Source organism: Sciurus carolinensis, chromosome 12 (assembly GCF_902686445.1).
Source record: "Sciurus carolinensis chromosome 12, mSciCar1.2, whole genome shotgun sequence".
NCBI lineage: Eukaryota > Metazoa > Chordata > Mammalia > Rodentia > Sciuridae > Sciurus > Sciurus carolinensis.
The window spans coordinates 115225280-115244329 of record NC_062224.1 but is presented as its reverse complement, the minus strand read 5'-3'; the positions used below and the strand labels follow the sequence as shown (position 1 = coordinate 115244329).

The following is a 19050-nucleotide window of genomic DNA, read 5'->3' as shown; positions in this document are numbered from 1 at the left end:
GGCACTCGTGCGTGGCGTAGGGATGCCTCTCAGCACTCTGGTCTGCTCAGCAGTGACCCTGAGCTGGAGGGCCATCCACAGCTATCACTTCCTCGCACTCTGCTTTCTCAACACTCACTTCCTTCTTACCAACCCCAGTTCTCCTTCTGGCCTTCTGGCCTTACCGTAAGCGTGGCTTTGAGAAAAAGCACCAAACAGACAGAGAGACAGACAGACCCAAGACACAGCCAGAGAGAGCGCGTGAGCCCTTCACAGCTGCAGAATTAAAACAAAAACGTCAGAGGAACAGAGTGTTCCAGCTGATGAACTTCCTGTCCATGTCTCTGGGGAGCAGGGGGAGGGCTGGATCTCAGACTGGGGGAGGGGGAGGGCAGGGGCCTGGCGGGGTGGGACTTGCCTTTCCCGCATGGTCACCCAGGTCGGGGCCCACCTGCAAGGCGGAGATGCACTCTCTGAGGCCGGCCGTGGTCAGAAGAGGCCTGGGGCCACTGGTGCACCCAACGTAGAGCAAAACAGGATGTTAGCTCAGCGTGACTGAGCCAGGAGATGCAAATTCCTCCCCTGCCCACCCTCCACCCCCAGCCGCTGCACCCACACCTCCCCACCCGCTGCAGAGCATGTCTGCCTCCGGTGACTCCATGTCCTTTGCTTTCCGGCCAGTCCTGTGGTGGGGGTCAGTTTAGTTCTCAACTCTTTTCATTCAGGTTTCAGACTTTGGGTCATTTTGACTAGGGGTCCCTTACCACATCCCTGGGACTGAGACCATTACCCAGTGAGGAAGTGAGGGTGGACGATTTGACTTCTGCAGGCGCGTGCGGTGGCCCCTGGGTGCCCACACTCACCGAGCCTTTGGCCACAGTGTCCACGGGCCAGCATCTGGTATCTCCCTCTCCTGCTCACTCTTGCCCCTTCTCTTGCTCTTCACTGCCACCAAAGAGCCCCTTCCTGTGCCTTGAAGGAAACAGAAATTGCAAACCAGAAGTGATTCTGCTCAAGTTCAATTACCTTCAAAATGCAAATATCACTTCTTTTTACGGGGTAAATGCCAAGCTTGAAACCCCCCAGAACAGCACTCTGGGTGTGGCCCCCTTTCCCGTGGAGGGAGGAGGGGCTGTGTTGACCACTGTGTGAAGGCCGCCTGTGCAGTAGGGGCAGGGGCTGTAGGCCAGGGACGCCGAGGCCGGCCCTCCCCACAGGCTCCGGAGGCTCCTGGCGCCTTTCTCATAGGCTCCTTCCACCCGGAGCCCCGCTGTCCACTGTCCACCTCGCCACCAAGCACACGGAGGTGGGCTTCCTCTGCCTCCTGCCCCTGGGTCTTCCTCGGCCACCCCTTCTCTGTGGACCTGGCCTTCCTCAGGACCAAGCCCCAGTCAGCTGTGCCTGGCCTCGGAACCCTTGGCAGTGTATCCAGGTCGCATTCTGCTTCGGACATCATGGACCTGTGGTCACCTTCTCAGATGAATGACATTCATAAGGTGGGGCTCCTGTGCGGCCTCAGGGAGCCAGCAGCACCTGGCACCTGCCAAGAATCCCCATATCAGGAAGCAGAAAAGTAAAGGACGGTGTCTGAGTTTAGGCAAGGTACTAATGATGCCGTCCAAAACAGCAAAACCACCGAGAAGGCTCAGGCACCAGGTGCTGTGGGAGACTGTGGGATGAGAGGAGGTGGACTGGCAGGCATGAGCTGAAGGGGGGCAGCGCTGGCACCTCCCTAGGAGTCCTGTACCTGGAGCCAGCCCAGGGCCTCACCACTGAGCCACATCCCAGCTCTTACGTTTTGTTTAGAGACAGGGTCTCACTAAGTTGCTCAGGGCCTCTCTAAGTCACTGAGACTGGCTTTGAACTTGCCATCCTCCTGCCTCAGCCTCCCAAGCTGCTGGGATCACAGGTGTGCACCACCATGCGGGGCTCTGTAGACCTTTATTGATGCACTAACTCTGGGTGACGTAAAATAGGTTTCCAAAATGAAGAGATACTCTTGAAGAAAGTGAGATCGAGGTATGAAAACTTCCCCTTCCTCCTCCTCCTCCACCTCTTTGGCAGGTGCGAGCAAAAAACACAGAATGGCCTCCAAACTTGGAATATCCAGGAACCGAAGAGAAAGGGACATCCAAGGACCATCCCACGGAATACAGGCGCGGAGAGGCAAGACAAAGACAAGTCCTTCCTTAGAGGCTGGGCTGCAGTCAAGCGACTCACTCATAGGAAGAAATGGGTCACAAGCAGGAGGCTGTCCTGAGAGGCGGACTTGGAGTCCCACGGTGGAGGAGGCTCTGCGTGCTGCCAGGACCTGCCCCTGGGTGTCACTTTTCCTTCCTGAGAGCGTGTGGCTGCCCTTCCTATTGCTGCGGCAACTGTGACCCGCGTCTGTCACACTTGCTGCATGCTGCACGTTCTCCCAGCAACCCTGTGTGGTGAACCCTTTATCCACATTTTACAGATGAAGAATCTGAGGTCACGGCTGGACCCAGGAAGCCTGGTGCCAGAGCTGACCCTAAGCGGCTGTGCTACGCTCCACGTTGCAACTCTCCGCTCTTACTACATTTTTAGGTGGGCATGCAAGAACTGGATTACAAAATGAATTATCTACCTTTTTGCAGGGGGATAGCGTACGAATATTGGTTCATCCAACATGTATTGATACCAAATTCGAACCCAGTACTGATCATGGAACTTTAAGACAGAATGGACTGGGGCCTCGTCAAGCGTGGAGTTTAGCGGAAGATACAGTAAACAGGTGATTTAAAAACCCTCACCATGACAGGAACAGGAGAGGCAGGAGTTGGCTCTTGGGCAGTGCCTCTCTCCCAGGTTCCAGGTGGTACCTCTTCCTAGGGGCCACGCGGAGAACTGAAGGACTGTGAGAGGCAGCTCTCTGCAAAGCAGGGGTGGACTGGGGGTGGGGGCTAGCCCATTGGGAGACCCAAAGGCTGCAGGGAGAAAGCCTGGGGGTTCTCTTGAGGGGAGATAAGCGCTGTCCCTCAGGGAAGGGCGTGAGTCCTGCAGAAAGTACTGGGGAGCCGAGGTGTTCCAGAGGAGAGCAGAGCAGGACCTGGGGGTGGTGGGAAGGTAGAGCTGGAGGCCCAAGGACGGTTAGGAGCTGCTCCGCCCAGAGGTGAGTTGCTTAGACTGCAGGAGGTGGCAGGGAGCTCCCAGCAGGATCACAGCCCCGACTGGCAGAGAGAAAGGAGGAGCCCAGAGACTCCCAGGTTTCTGCCCAGAGCAGAGGGATGCTTAGCAGGACCACCACAAGAGGGAAAAGGACACTAGCAGGTGAGGACAAAGGTTTTTAATGATTTTTGCAAATGAGCGCTTTTCCAGAGTCGCACACTGGAACACAGGGTGCAGAGGACTTCGCTCTGCCTGCTGTCCCGAGGGAAGACGGATGTGCGCAGGCTTCCTTATCAGTGTTGAATCGCTGGGGAGCCTGCCGCTGGGGCAGGTCCCTGCCCAGCACCAGAGGGCGACTGGGCTGGCAAACGCCCCGCTCTTCACCCTACTAACAAGGGCTTCAGTTGTGCGTGGCCTGGGTCCCTCAACAGATCCTCGTTTCTCTACGTGTCACCCCGCCTGCATTCTAGAAAAATCGGTTCCTTTTCTTTGTTGAGAATAAGACAGGAAATGGTGGTCCATATCACCTGCGGCTCTAACGTTAGACAGCAGCGAGGTCACTACAAATTCCAGTGATGACTCTAGTTTTTTCAATTTAATTCTTTTCCGTTCTCAAAGGACATTAGTTTCCAACTCCCTTTTCCGCCTGCCACACATTCTCCCTTCTCTCGGGGGTGTTTCTCTTTCTGACCTTCCCTGCCGATTTCCATCTCCCCATCTCTGCTGCTCGGTTTTTGCTTCTGTGTCTGATTTTGTCCTATTGTAAGTTTGTACCTATCTGGATCAGCTGTGTACCTTCAGCTGTAACAACAACAATAACAACAAAAATAACTCAACAAGCTTAAACTATAAAGAAATGTATCACTTCCCATACCAAAGCCCAAGGGAAAGTCCCTCCAGGGTTGGTCTAAATTTAGTACCTCAACAAAATTATTGAGTTCTTTATTAAATGAATATTTACTGAGTGCTTATTTGTGCTTGGCCTTGACTTTGGCACACAAAATACATACCAAGAAAAAAAGAAACAAAAGTATCTGTGTTCACAGAGTTTTGCCTCGTGGCAACAAAGTGGCTGCTTCAGTTCCAGTTATCAGGTAGGATAATATTCCTTCTTGCATACCTCTTTATCATAAAAGGTAAACATTTCCCCTGCACAGGGGAAATGGTATTTCCAGAGTTGGCTTAGACTGTTCAGGATTCACCTGTTTGTTGAAACTAAAAAAAGTAACAAACCAACCAACAAACAAACCCCACAAACACTCCCTCTTGGTCTGGGTGGGGCTCACGCACAGATGCTTTTTCAAAGTTCCCCTGGTCATCCCAATTGACAGCCAGAAGTGGAACTGGCGGGCAGGTGGCCGGCCGGGCACACTTTTTTAGGTCTGAGGTTTATACGTTTTTGATAGATCTGCCCACTTTCTCTCCTAAGCCTGGGATGATGCAGCAGACGGGGAGGTAGCCCTTGGGACCTCTGTCTGGTCCCTTGTGGTTTTTGCCAGCTCTTGGGCCTGGGGGGTGGGACCTGCGGCCCTGCCCTGGCTGAGCCTGCCCGGGCTCCCCAGAGCACCCAGCTGACTGCAGCCTCCATCCGCACGTCCAGCTTCCTCACTCCAGTTCGGGCCTCTTTTCCTTTTTTAAAGAATGAAATATCCCCCCAGAATTATAAAGGCCCATGGGTTTACTGCAACCACTGAACCAGCACAAAAATACTGTGGCAAAGAAGGATTTGGACAACACTGCCCACCCCTCCTCTGTCATCCCAGAAGGCTGCCCCTCTCTGCCCCCACCTCCTGACAGCGTTGCCAGCCTGGGTCCCCCCTGTGGAGGTGGAAAGGTGGGGAGGAAGGGTGCCCAAGGGGCAGGGCAGGGCAGTCCAGAGTCAGGAGGCCTGGGGCTCAGTTCTAGCCTCCTCCCCACCACCGTTTTTCTCAATTTCCTAGTTTGAAATAATTTTAAACTTTGAGAACAATCACAAGAGTAGTATAGAGTCCACCCAGGACTCCTGTTGGTTTTGCCAACTAACTTTGTAATTGTTTTAACACCCTCTATGGTCACAGGGCCCTACCCGCAGCCCTGCCTTAGCCCAGCCACCTCCCTCTCCAGACCTCCCGCCTGCCGGGCTTTCCTGACAGGACTCTTTGGAAGATTACAGACCAGTCACGCTGGGGAACGGCTTCCTATTTGGTTTTTCCAGCGTTTCCTCCTGATTAGATTCAGGTTATGCCCCTTTGGTCATCAGAGAGTAATGGGACCTTGCCCTTGTGTCCCATCAGGTAGCGTGTGACGTCCATCTGTCAGGTTGCTGGTAGCGTTCACTTTGATGGCTTGATGCATATGGTGCCTGTTACGTTTCGCCTCTGTAAAGTTATTTTTCCTCGGTTGTAATCAATGAGTAACTTGTGGGGAGAAATTCAGTGAAATCCCACGCCTCGCCCCCGCCCTCACCCCCTAGACGTAGCACCCAGTGTGGGTCCTCTTCTGAAGCACCGTGGCTGGGCAGTGGGCGCATGGCCGGTCCCCACCTCTCCCCCTTCGCTAGCTGGTGGAGTGCAGTTAGCTTCGCCTCCCACTTGGCGCACTTGCTCACACCCTGTGGCTGGTGGACTAATGCTGTGTCAGTTCTGACCCTCTGCTAGCACTGCTTACCTCAAAGGCTCTGCTGTTCCACGGTCCCGCGCAGGAACCCTGCAAACGGACTTCTGTTTGTTTCAGCACCTCCCATCACGCAGGGACTGTGTTCTGATGGTCTGGCGTGAGAGGTTCCAGGTTTTCTCACTCCATACCTGCCCCCCCCCCCGTAGCAGCCACACGCAGCCCACACCCCACTTTCTAAATAACATTCTCCATGCACAGAACAGGCCTCCTTGGGGAAAATAAAGGCCTGAAGCATCCACAGATTTTGGTATCCAAGGTGGTGGAGGGGTTCCTGGAGCCAACCCCTCCCCTAGATACCAAGGAACAAATGCATGTGTGTGTTAACATTTATAGTTATGAAAGAATCTTTGCTTTCTTGCTCTGAATTTTAAAAATAGATGATCAGCAGAACAGTGTGGCCACGTAAGAGCTGATGCAGCTGAGCTTTTACAGTTCTGATTGAAAACTGATTCTGTCACTGCTCGTCATGGCCTTTGATGATCTTTTCTCCCACTGGGCCCTTTCTCCCATGGAGCCCCCGCCTCAGAAAGGCTCTGTCTTGGATTTAAAGGTAAAGATTTTGCAAATTTGCTTCATTCATTCATTCTTCCAGGTATCTATTTATCAACTATTCGCTGGAAGCCTGGCAGGTGCCTGGGGAAGCCAGTGGTTATGGCCCTGGCAGGTACCTGAGGAAACCAGTGGTCATGTCCCTGGCAGGTGCCTGGGGAAGCCAGTGGTCATGTCCCTGGCAGGTGCCTGGAGAAGCCAGTGGTCATGTCCCTGGCAGGTGCCTGGAGCCCAGTGGTCATGGCCCTGGCAGGTGCCTGGAGCCCAGTGGTCATGGCCCTGGCAGGTGCCTGGAGCCCAGTGGTCATGGCCCTGGCAGGTGCCTGGAGCCCAGTGGTCATGGCCCCACACAGTCCCTCTCTGGTGTGCCTTACTCTTAGTCTGCACAGCCCTCCGTTTATTGCTTGGCTGGCTCAGACCATCAGGGCATGTGCAGGGAGGGCCCAGGGACTAAGAAGGAAGTGGACCCTTGTGAGCCCTCCAGACCCCACAGAAGGGAGGCACTGACTCCTTAGACAGCCACTTTCCCTTCCCCTAGTTGTCACCTCCTCCCACAGAACTGCTGCTCACCCAGCAAGCCCCAGCTGGGTCATCTCTGTTCTGGCTTCTGGGGGTCTCCTAGAAGTCAGTTCAGAGGAACACATACCCACAGCCACTCACCCACTCCCTGTCCCCGTCCCTCCTCTTCCCTCCCTATCTTCCGCTGCTTCCTTAGGCAAAGGTCTCCACCTGGGCCCAGATAGCGCTGGAGCAGCATTTGGGACCAGAAGCATGGGAGGCTCCGTATTTGCTTTGTGTTTCCCAGGGGGGCCTGCGCAGGGCGTAGAGAGCAGCAACAAGGCACCTTGGGTGGCTGTGGTGTGGTCGGAGCCTAACGGTTGGTTTCCTTTGGGTAGGCATTTCCTCCCTCCTGTTTGTGAAGCCAGACACCTGTACAGGGGCTGCCCATTGAGAGCTGAGAGCAGGACAGGTTGAGGAAGAAGGGAGAGGCCCAGGGTCAGAAGACATGGCTGATGATGACGCTCCAATTGCCAGCTCAGTCCCATGCCTTTAAAAAAGAAAGGGCAGAGTTATGAGCACGAGTGTGCATCGCAGCGCCCCTGCTCTCACGCTGCCGGCTCTGCACAGGCTTCCTCACCTCGGCAGCTGGAATGGGAGGGGCTTCCCATGAGTTCCTGGGATGAGGGTGCTTTTGCTCCAGAGTACCTGGCTCTAAGTCACAGGAGTACCAGGCTCTTATCCATTTGAAACTTATTATGAAGCTGAGTATAGCTACTCTTTCCAAAGCACCTATTACATCGTAAAGGTGAGGAAATGAGGATCAGAGGTTCAAGAGTTTAGGTGACCTGTCTAGGGAAACACAGGCAGAAAGCAGCAGGGTTGGGTTCAACCTTCCATCTGCCTGTTTCTGAAGTCGGGGTCTAACCCCGATGCTCAGCTGGATAAATGAACTGGAGACCACCCTGGCATGAGGGCTGCTAGCAGTTTAGAAGCCCAGACCTTAGGAGTTTCTATGACAGGAAGGTGGTCACGTCTCTAAGGCTGGCACCCAAAGTAGCAGCTGAGGCGTCTGAAGCCGGGTGCTGCTCGGAGAAGGGTAAGGGCTGGGGCGAGTTCTCAGCTCGTTCCTTCCCCAGTGTGTCCTGTCTCCCTTCACAGCACCACTGTCCACCTCTATGAGGGCCCCCTTCCCTGGCTGAGTTGAGATCAGGGCTTGGGGACAGGTTAGGGGTAAGAATGCTGCAGGAGGACATGGGCGCTGCTGCCAGCCAAGTCCCTTCTGCTGGCAAGCCTATGAAGGCATCTCCCCTTTCTGCCCTGGGAAGAGGGTCCCAGGATGGCGCCTAGAGCTGTGGCCAGCACATAAACGGGCAGCAGAGGATGACCTTGGCACTAGTTCCAGTCCTGTGTCCTCGCATGCTGCCTCTTGGCCACTCAGAGGGCTGGGCCGGCCCTGGGGGAGGGTTACTAAGCCGGGCCTTATGGGAATGGGATGTTTAGGATCTTGCCCTTGCTATATTTACTGGGAATGGAGGAAAGGCCCTTTGGAATTCCCACAGAACCCAGAACACGAATCGAACCAGCTTGGAGGAGAAGTTTTCCAACAGCAGGCTTGGAAAACTTTGCTCAGATTCCTTGGTTTTCTCCTCCTCCTCCTGAAACACAGGTCCATGGCAGATGGGCAGATGGATCGTGTGGTTCCCACAACTCGAGGATGCGGAGGCATGTCGGGGAAAGGTGGCCCTGTGCTGCACGCGCGGCCGCGGTCTGCACAGCTCCGGCAGAGAGAGCAGCCGCGGCCTCGGGGACCTCGGCCGAACCCCAGGTGTGACGGTAAATGCAAGGAGGAAAGAGGCCGGAAGGATGGGCATGAAGGAAGGAGAGGGACGCAGGGGAGGAAGAGCCGCCGGCGAGCCTCACCCCCAGGCGCGCGGGAGCCGCAGCGGGGCGGGACGCGGCCGGCGAGCGGGCGCGGCGGCTGCCACCTTGTTTGGGCAGCCCGTGGAGTCGCCGCGCCGAGTCCCGCCCGAGGAGGGACAGCGTCTGCTTAGATCTGCGTCTAAATTTAAACGCGCTCGCCGCGCTCCGCCCCGCCCTCCGCCTCGGGCCTCCTCCCCGCTGCGCTCGCCCGCTCGCGGCCAGTCCTGCGCCTCGCCTCGCCCGCCGCAGCGCGACCGCTGGGGACATGGAGGTAAGGAGCGCGGCCCGAGCCCGCGGGGCGACCTGCCGCACCCCCGGGCGGGCGCGGGCGCGCGGGGCCGCGGGAGGCGCCTCTGCGGGCGCGCGGGTCCCCGCCGGGCACTTCATGCTGGACGGAAAGTTGGGTGCGGCTACGGCTGGGGACAGGCTGAGCGTGCGGCGAAACACCGGCGGGCAGGCAGGAGCCCCGGGCTCGGAGGTGGCCTTGAAATGCAAACAGCTGGCGTGGAGGCTGGCCCCTCTGCTGGTGCGGGGCTTCCCTTTTGACTTGCAGAGTGGCCTTTCGGGAGTCCATCTGTCCTCTTCTTAAGTCCCTCTGTCCCTGTCACATCTTTCATAACTTTCTGAAAAGCACCCCTGACCTGGCGGCCGGATGACCTCATTTGTAGTGAGACTCCAGGCTCCCCGGATGCCCCTGTCTTCTGAGACCATGTCACATCCAAGGGGAGCTCCAGAGTCAGGCCCAGGCTCCTCTGACTGCTGGGAGGAGGGCTGGGGACTTTCTGTCCTGCTCCAGTCTTAGGGGGGTGCGGGGCCACCACCTTCCACAGGAGGAGTGGCTTCCTCTCTCTACTTCTGGAGACCTCTATAAGTCTCCCCCTGGGAACAGACACCTACCATTTCTCCTAAATCAACCTTAGCCAGACCTGGGGCTTTTGAAAAGAGCAAAGAAGAAGCTGCAAATGTCACACAGTTTTGAAGGTGGTTCCCACTGGTATTGAAAAGAAAAGTGTGCTCCCCACTGGGCTGGGGGCGGTTCTCTCACTAGCCAGGTGCTGAGCCTGAGCCCTGGCTCTTTCCTAAGCTGGAGTGCTGCTTGCCTTCTCTGAAGGGACCGTGGGTTTGTCCTGGACGTTCACCTCACCCAGTTGTCTTCAAGGAACAGGGATCACCTGGGAGACTTCAGGGACGGAGGGACCGTGGGATCCACTGGGTTCTGAGAAGGACACTCTGTAGACACATTGCAAAGCAGAGAAAATGAGATGTGTGTGTTGGGGTGCACACACAGCAGAGCTCAGTGGAGGGGGTTCCCAAGTCTATTCAAAGACCCTACTAGCTCAAAGCAACAGGATTCTTTTGGGGCTGGCTACTGCTGCAGGGCAGAGGAGGGACGTGGCCCCTGGGGCCTGGCTTGTTGGACTAGGGGCCGGCAACTAAAAAAGTTGTGGTAGATGCAAGCAACCTCCTCTTGGAGGAGTAGGATGCTCCCCATCCTCTTGGAGATGGGATGCGTTAAGCCTGGTGGAAGGTGTTCAGTAAGAATCATGCCCTTTCTAACCCCTTGCAGAATGAACTGGACTTGAGAGGAAAGCAAATTTATGCTTAAAGCAACTTTGAACTTCACTCTAGTAAAGACACTGAAGGGCTCCTTCCATTGGGGTACTTTCTCCCCCACTTATTTGAGGAAGGAGCAGTGGGTGGCGGAGACCCTGAAACAGTCAGCTCAGCAATTTCCTGTGCGGCTTGGGGCTGGGTGCATGAAAAGGGAAGACCCACCTCTGGGAACTGAGAGATGCAGAGAACTCCCTGGGGTGCTGGGGGCCATGAGGGACCGGGGGATCCCTCAGCCTGCCAGGAAGCCTGGCAGACCACCCAGCAGTTGGGAATGAGCGCCTTTGAAGTTTCTGTCAAAATCACCTGAAAAAATCCCCTGCAACTGCTCGCACTGGTGAAGGAAGTGAGGGGCAGGAAATGACAATGCTTAACCAGGAAGTCGGCTTGTCCTGGTGGGCATGGCATGTGGGGTGAGCTTGGGGATTCTGAAAATCTCAGGTTAAGCCCTCTTTTGAGAGGTGAAGTCAGCTCTTGAGACATGAAGGAACTGCTGTGTTGGGAAGAAGCTGAGTTATGTTCCTTCCATACTAGGAATTCAAACCAGACCTGTGAGGCTCACTCTGCCTCCCCCCCCCCCTAGAACTCTCTTACCTGGCAGAAGCCTTTGGGAATTTTTTTTTTTTTTAAGTCAGTTCTACCTCATTGGCAACATCGGTCCTTCTGTCAGCCTGCAGTTGGCCCTCTGGAATAAATAAGGTGGGGTGGCTGCTGTCTGACCCCTGCCTTTGACACCCACAGCCTAGTAGGATTCCCTGTGTCCCATCAAGTGTGTGCTCAATGAGTGGCTGCTCAGAGCAGGCGTTCCACAGGAGCTCAGAGCAGCTGAACCTCAAAGCAAGCCTTCGAGGACGGTGAGAGGAAAGCCTGAGGAACAGGTGCAGGCAGAACATGCCCCTCTGTTCAGGAGAGCTGGCCAGTGGCTAGAGGGGAGATCAGAGTAACCTGGGGCCACTGAGTCACACCAGGTGCTGGCCCTGCAGGTGAGTGAGGGCTGGAACCAACCCAGGCCACCTGGAGGAGGGAAAGTCCCCTTGCCTAGCTGTGTCCCCAAAATGTGCCTTTTTCTAATTTGTACAGAGATTGTCTTCTCTAGAAAAGTTTCCATGCGACGTTATTGTAGATTCCAGGTGTAAGCGTTATACTGTCCTCTCAGCCCAGAGGACAGAGGGGTATGGTGAAGAAGAAACTGGAGACTTAGCACCTCAAGTTTAAATTAATATCCTCAGTTCCTTATATGCAGCTTGCAGGCCAGCCGGTGTGTCTCGCCTTGGATTCTGCTCCCTGGGCAGTAGGAAACTTGCAAAGTGTTGCATCAGGAAGTGGCCATGAGGTGGCAGGGGTGAGAGGAGTGAGCAGGGCCTTCAGGTCAGGGAGCCCCTTCCAGGAGAGTCCAGGTATATTCTGACTTCTAGAGACACAAGAACAGAGGAGATGGCAAGGAGTAAAGCCCATGTGCTGCAAGCGACCGTAGAAACCACTTCTGGGTTTGAGCTCACCAAGGTACCCAAAAGCAGGGGCTGTGTGCAGATCTGCAGGTCTTCGGAGATTAGCACAGCGCACAGCCTCAAATCACAATGCTCAACCCAAGCTGGCTTGACAGTTAGCAGAAACTGGGAGCCCCTTCCCCTCCATCTGCAAGCCCTCCCAGATGTCCTCAGTCTCTAGTCTCAGGGTACTCTGGGCACCCCTGGGCACGCGCAGCACTGTGACTGTCTCCTGCCTGGCTTTCCCCGAGGCAGCTGGAGGCAGGGCCAGCCTGATGTAGTCCAGTGGCACCCTATAAAGACTTGCTGGATGAGTAAACTCGTTGCTGGAGGTGACACAAAGATCGGATTTTTTTTAATGCAGGGTTAGGTATGCTGGCTTTGATTGGTCTAGGCAGACATTCCCACTGCTCCATGAGAAATACAGACTCTTACAATACAAATGTGAGGCTTCTGTAGAAAAAATAATAGGTGAAGTTATCATAGATGGGAGCCCAGAAGACATAGGTATTTAGTAAGAACTGCTGGAAACGTTGAACACTGAGTTTAAATTAGTATTCTCAGTTGCTTATATACAAATTGTAGGCACTGCCAAATAGCCTGCGGGTGCTTGAAAAAAGTTTAATTTTCTCTGCCTAAATCCTTCACTTGTTCAACTAAAGAGTAGATAACGTGAAAATTAAACGTATCTCCCCACAACACGTGTCTGCTGTTTAGTTGAACAAATGAAGGGTTAAAATCAGTGAAAATTAAACTTTATCACCACTGAATAAATCAGGAATTTCTGGATGGGGACAGCGAATGAGCCTTTCTTCCCTGAGGCATGCCAGGCTCCTCCTGGATATTGTCTTCCCCTGCTTGTTCAATATTCGTTGAGCATTTATTATGTGCCAAATCTTTAAAATGTTACTTAAAAATATAGAGCCTGTCTTTTCATCCTCAAGGAGCAACAGTCCTGTAAGGACAAGGATGCGCGCTCAGGTTCACCTGACCTGTTCACTTTGCGATCTCTTTTCACTTGTGCCTTTTTACCTTAATAAACATTTCCTAACACGTGAAAACGCGTCTCTAGGAGAGGGGACTCCAGCCTTAGTGAACACGATGTGAGAGGCCCCTCAGGCCCCCACTCTCACTGCCGACCGCCATTCCTCCCCGGCTCCCCTCGGGGAGCTGGCTGCACCAGGGGAAGGCAGGAGGCGGGACCGCGGGGCGCCCTGGCTGGCGGGTGAGCCCGGGGACAGGTCGCAGAGCCCTCCGTGGGAAATCTGAGCGCCGGCGGCGTCTCTGCAGCGGGGGAATCTTATCAGGGCCGCAAGAGAAAGTATCTCGGTTCCAGAGGAATCTGAAGGCAGCTCCGCCTCTCTCCACTGATAACACCGGGGGTCTCAGAGCCAGCCAGCCCACCCCTGCCAACTCCCTGGAATGGAGAGGTCACAGAGCTCTGGGCGGAACAGGACGCTCTGACTGCCCCTGCCGCGTGGTAAGAGGCAGAGAGGTGTGCTGAGGCCGCAGTGGCGGCAGGGTGCAGCCGCCTCCCACGTGGGGAGAGGGTCAGCTGGGCCTGGAGAAGTGAGTCCCGGGCTGCACCTCAGGCCCAGCCTGCAGGGGCTCATGTGCAACTTCCCTCTCTGAGCCAAAGACCACACATTAATAATGCTGGCAAAGTAGGGACTTGGCCACCCTCAACCGCATAGCCCTGGGACCCTGCAGGAGCTCCTCTCCCAAGGCAGTCTACCTAGGCCAGACCTGAGAGGACATTGCCCTGTCCCTTGGTCTTTGGGCAGTGAGTGTCCCACCTATTTCCTCTTGGGTGCTCTGAATACTTCTCTCCTGGGAATCGTGGTAACACCCTGTAAAAGTGATGTCTGTGGATGGATCAAACCCTGTTCCAGGGAAAGGGCCTCACTGCCCACCCAAGCCTCAGAGTCTCCAGAGGAGAGGCAAGGTGACAGGCAGGGCCTTACCCTGGAAGGGACCCCTCCGAGATGCCAGTGAAGCTCGTCCCTAGTGCCTAGGGTAAGGGGCTCCCAGCCAGATGCTGAGAGGGGGACACTGAGAAGCTGGTCCTTGGAGCTGACATGATCCCCATCAGAGAAACGGGGATGGCATCAGAGATGTCCTTTCGAATGTGTTTGCACTGTCTGTATTCCTGCTGACGCTCCATCGGGGCCATCCCCCTGGCCTGCGGGTTGAGGTCACAGCTCTTTCCCAGGCTGGACTTTTCGTGGTCAGTTGGTGGCAATATGCAGGATGCCACACACCGGCATTAGTAGATTCAGCCAACACCAACACTCCCTGGGCCCTCCCCGCCTGCCAGGCTGGGCATCCAGACCAGAGTGTATCTGTCACCTTGCTGGCCATTGAAGAGCGTGCAGTCTAGGAGGGGAAGCACCTAAACAGGATGCGACCTACCCGCAGGGAGGAGGGGCATCCCAGCCAGCCTGGGGCCCACCCGTTAGCCATGGCTGCCCGTTGGGTGTTGAGGGAGGAAGAGGAGTCAGCCCGCACAGCCCTTCGAAGGGTGGAACTCCAGTCAGAGGGTGTGGCGAGAGCAGAGGCTTTGGTGCAAGCAGTGGCACACAGTGCTGGGGCACACAGCTCGTGCCTGGGAGGGGAGCCCCATAAGTGCATTTGCGGTGGGAGGACTGGATGGGGGACATGGAGAAGCATCAGGTGCTGTTGCTGCCATAAAAGGCTCTCTCTTCTATTTGGGGAAACAAAATATACGCACATGACATGACATAAGAAATACAAGGTACTATCTTGATGAACTCGGAGGTATGTGGGAGTTCAAAGCCAGCTGCTTCTGTAACCGGGTGGGGACACCCTGCCTCAGCTGGGGTTCCTCTGCCAGTGCTGCCCTCCCCTCCTGGCAGCCCTGAGGGGCTGTGCAGATGGGGGACGAAGTCCAAAAGTGAGCACACTCCTGCCGTGTCTGCACCCAAAGGCTTCTGGCTGAGAAGTCGATTTGAAGTAGGTTCTTGGCCCCACGGGTGTCCCAGCCGGGAGCTCTCAGGTGGGGACACTGAGAAGCTCTGGAAGTTGGAGCTGATGTTCAAGAAATGGGATTGCATCGGAGACGTCCCCAGCCTTTGTTTCTGGACTTTATGCAAACCCTGCAAAAGCACCCTTGGGCCCCTGAGCCAAGTAAACCACACACACACAAGCTCCTGTCCCCACTCACAGCCCCCGAAGCCCACTCATTCCTCCCAACCCAGGGCCTCACACAGGCTGCGCTCACGTCTACAGTCGAGCTCCCCGGCCCCCGCCTCTGCACTCTCTGAACAGCCAGCATGTCTCCTCTGTGCCCAAGGCAGCCCAGGCCTGAGCCAGGTGGACCGAGGAGCAGCAGGGACCACAGACATCAGCCCCCGCCCAACAGAGTGGAGCAACAGAAACAAGAAGCAGAGCCGCAGCTGCCATTGCACAACCAGGCACCCGCCCCACAGGGCACAGAGAATTTCATCACGCAAGGCTTCTGCCTCCTTGGGGCCTCCCTGCTAGACCCCCACCCAGTAGTGCACTCTAACAATGGGCTAGACGGATCCTTCTCCCCATCCCCATCTCGGCCTCCTGAACTACATTCCCAGACCCCGGCTTGTCGCGTGTTCGAGATATGCTCTGATGGATAGTGGATTTTCTTCTGAGCAGGCTCATGGACACCGTGGGAGAGACCTGAAAGCCTGTCATGGGGGTACTTCCTGTGGCTTGCTGAGTGCCCACCACACGATGTCTTGCACAGATTTATGGTTTTAATCTCTAGGTGAGGATGCTGAGGCTCAGAGGTTTGCCCAGACCTGGAAGGTGATTAGTGGAACCCTGTTCTTTCCCTGGCTCTTCTCTGAGGCCCTGTGGTCCCTGGGGAAACCACAGGCCCTGGCCTGGCCAGTCCTCCTCGGCTCACCCCAAGCTGTGGCGGAGGCTCGGGGCTGGAGCCTTCACATCTGGATTGACTCTTCACCCTCATCTGCACCTCTGTCAGCCCCCCGAGGGCCCTGTGCGTCTCTGGGGGCTCTGGTGCCACCACCTGAGGCAGGAAAGGAGGTGGGTCTATAAGGGGGTGTTAGGGTCCAAGCATTCTGAGAACGGGGGCAGGGACTTTAGCACCTTTTCCTCACCCCCTCTATCTTAATGAGGAGGATATGAATGAAGCCAGTGGCCCAGCCATAGTGACGGTCTTGTCCCCCACAGCATGCTACAGGATGCTGTGGACCCTGGTGCCTAAGTCGACCTCCCGGCTCTCTGTGTTGCCCTCTCCGGGTCCTCCGAAGCCCTCCACAAGCCTGGCGTTCAGCTCTGCAGGTCTCCCGTCCAGCACCACCCATGCGGGTGGACGGGGCGAGTGAACAGCTTTCATTGTCCTTTCTAAGCGAGTGTCAGGAGGGCTGGAGGGCCCAGCCCGGGCAGCCCGCACCTCCCTTTCTACCAAGGGCCTTTCTCAGGGCCCTGAGCCCCTCTGCCCAGTCATGCTGAGGCCCTCATGGAGGCCTTTGTCTGAGTGTGAGGAGGAAAAGAACCAGAATGGTTCCAGACGGATTTCCGTAGGGCAGACGGACGGGAGACTCGGGGAGATGTCCGTGCTCTGGCCAGGTGCCACAGTGCTGTGCAGAGGAGGATCCAAGCCAGCGGGGTTGGCAGGTGTGTGAGTTTGAACAAACAACCACCAGCTGGCTGGCTTAGAATGACGGAAGTTGATTCTCTCCATTCTGGAGGCCAGAGGTCAAGGCGTCGGCGGGGCCACGTGCCTACAGAGCTCGAGGGAAGACTCAAGCATGCGCCTCTTCTGGTTCCTGGTGGTTGCTGGCTCCTGGACTTATGGATGGTCACGTCACTCAGCCTTTGCCTGGTCTTCTCCTGTGTTCCTCATAGGGACATGTGTCACTGGAATAGAACGCTCACTGACAATTCAAGTTGATCCCCTTATCTCTAAATCTTTACGTGGGCAAAGACTTTCCAAATAAGGAGAGGAGGTCTCTGGGGTGATGTGGAGCAGCTCCACGGGGGGTGCAAGCAAATGGGAGGAGCTGCTCGAGATCACCTAGTGATCTGGTGAAGGACCAGGCCCGGTAATATTTTAAAGTTACGTTTTGACCTCATTCAATATGTTGTTCTCAAATACCTGATTCCCTCATTGATCAAACTTTCATGCACTTATTTAAAGATGTCTGCTGAGAAATTACCAAGTGTGGATGAATAAGTCACAATATTTACCCAGGAGACCCGTAGATTCTGGAGGCAGAGTGAGGAACTGAGATGAAAGGAAAGGTCACAAAACCAGAGGATTGTAAAGGTCTCCGTCACAGAAGGACAGGAGAGGCCCGAGCTGCCGTGACGTGCGACGCCATGGTTTTAGTAGCTGAAAGAGAGGGGTTATTTGCTTCTCGTATGCATGTCGTACGTCTGTTGGGGGCTGGGGGCTCTCTCCAGGTCACTGTTTGTCCTCCCTGTAGGACCCTAGTTGATGAAGCAGTTACCGCATGGAACACGCCTGTTTGCTGTGGCAGAAGGAAGTAAGTTCTGCAGGACATGTGGTGGCCATTAAGTGCTTTCTCCTGGAAGGGACAGAAGTGGCCACGCAGCTCCACTCAGTACAGGGCTGGGAGGACTTCACGAGCGTCTTTAGTGCCTGGCAGAGTCTGGGAAGACCTCGCAGAGCAGCCAGTCTCTGAGTTGGCCTGGACATGAGACTGTCTTTCTGACCGACCTGGGGGAGGCTGAGGAGGACACTCTGGCCTCGCTCCGCTGGCCCTGTGCTCTTGTGGGAGCACGTGATCTTCCTTATTGCCGTGAGAGCAGCTGCACAGGCACAGGGTGCTTTCAATGGCACAACGCCCACTGTTCTTCATGCTCGGGGGGATCTAGAGGCAGGTGGGCTTCACCGGGAAGCCAGGGGTGCACATATATCCCATTTCTACACCAAAACGCACCAGAGAATTACAAAGCCATTAGGTGCAGTCGTTGAGGCCACCTGTTGACCATCCTGGGCCACCAGCTCAAGGGCCATGCCATCAAGAGGTGCAGCTTCTAGCCCTGGCAGTGCCTGGGATTTGGAAATTTCTGCCTCTTGTGCTAAGTTATCCACAGGCCCTTCCTATGTAGAGGCTCCCCACGGTGAATGGGGACTCGGCGCCTGTTTCCCAGGTGGCATTACGTGGCTCTTACAGTCCCATCCTTTCCAGAAGCCTCATCATAAGTCCGGCCTCTTGTGCTCATGGGAGGGTTCGTGGAAGTCAATCTGCAGGCCATGTTGGAACCAGGCAGTAGTCAGAAGGACAGGGCAGCCACAGGCTGCCTGCTGCCTCTGCTCCCTTGGCTCACAGGTGGGCTCGTGAGAGGCCAAGGGGGACACTGTGAAGAAGAGAGATGGCAAGACCTGGGTTCAGGTCCAGAGTGGTGGTCAGTTCCTTCGTCTCTGAAACTGACACCTGCTTTGCTGACCTGACAGGCTGTGTTGATGAGAAACTAAGAGCACGTGTGCAATAAATTAGATAATTTATGAAATCACCTTGAGAAGTTAAGCTGTCTCACAAAACCATGGTACCGCTGTAAATTCCAATTAAACCAAAATTGTAAACAATTTCAACAGCCCTGAGGGAATCCTCTAGTGGGAGGCGGCAGAGGTGACGCTGATGACTGAGATCCAAGCAAGGGCCTGGGAGGCTTCAGATGCTGGACAGGGAGGCAGAGGCCTCAGATGCAGGACAGGGAGATGTTCTGCAGCAGAAGAGAAGCGCGGATCTGTGCAGTGGAACCAGGCACTGCTCTTCTACCACTCTGTCTCTTCAAAGCACTTTCCTGTACCGCCTCTGGACTCTAAGCTCTGAAGCCCCACTGCTGGCCATAGCGTCCTGTGATGACCGTAGTGTGCACTCCACATGCTTCAGGAATGAGGGTGGGATGCAGCTGCACAAGGCCACGTGGAGAGGCAACACGAGACTCTGCACAAAGGGAGCAGACCCCAGCCAGGCAGCTCCAGACCTGCTTGCATCTCGGTTTTCAGGTTGTGAAATGGAAATGCGGATAGCACCTACCTGGAGGGTCCTCACGAGGGTTGGCTGAGTCAGGGCTGGTGTAAAGTAGGTGGTCGAGTGGAGCCAGGCACACAGTAGGTATAGTAGGTTCATCGGCATTGGAGAGAACAGCCCAACCCCCAGCTGCTGTCGGTGCAGCTCTGCCTGGGACATGGGATGGACAAGAGGCCATCTGCGTCCTTTCC

At 55.5% G+C, this 19050-nt stretch overlaps 1 protein-coding gene across 4 annotated transcripts in view; it reads left to right on the top strand.

Moving 5' to 3' along the window:
• Positions 1 to 8409: 8409 nt before the first annotated feature.
• Positions 8410 to 19050, top strand: part of Rcsd1 (RCSD domain containing 1) — a 51512-nt gene continuing 40871 nt past the window's right edge. For 2 of the 4 annotated variants that reach the window (XM_047521067.1, XM_047521066.1), the window contains exon 1: positions 8713 to 9007. In XM_047521067.1, coding sequence (XP_047377023.1) covers positions 9002 to 9007 — 6 coding nt within the window. In that variant the 5' untranslated portion in view covers positions 8713 to 9001. Of the gene's footprint in view, positions 8642 to 8712; positions 9008 to 19050 lie in introns of those variants that run through there. The other 2 variants (XM_047521065.1, XM_047521064.1) reach the window with 2 other exon arrangements.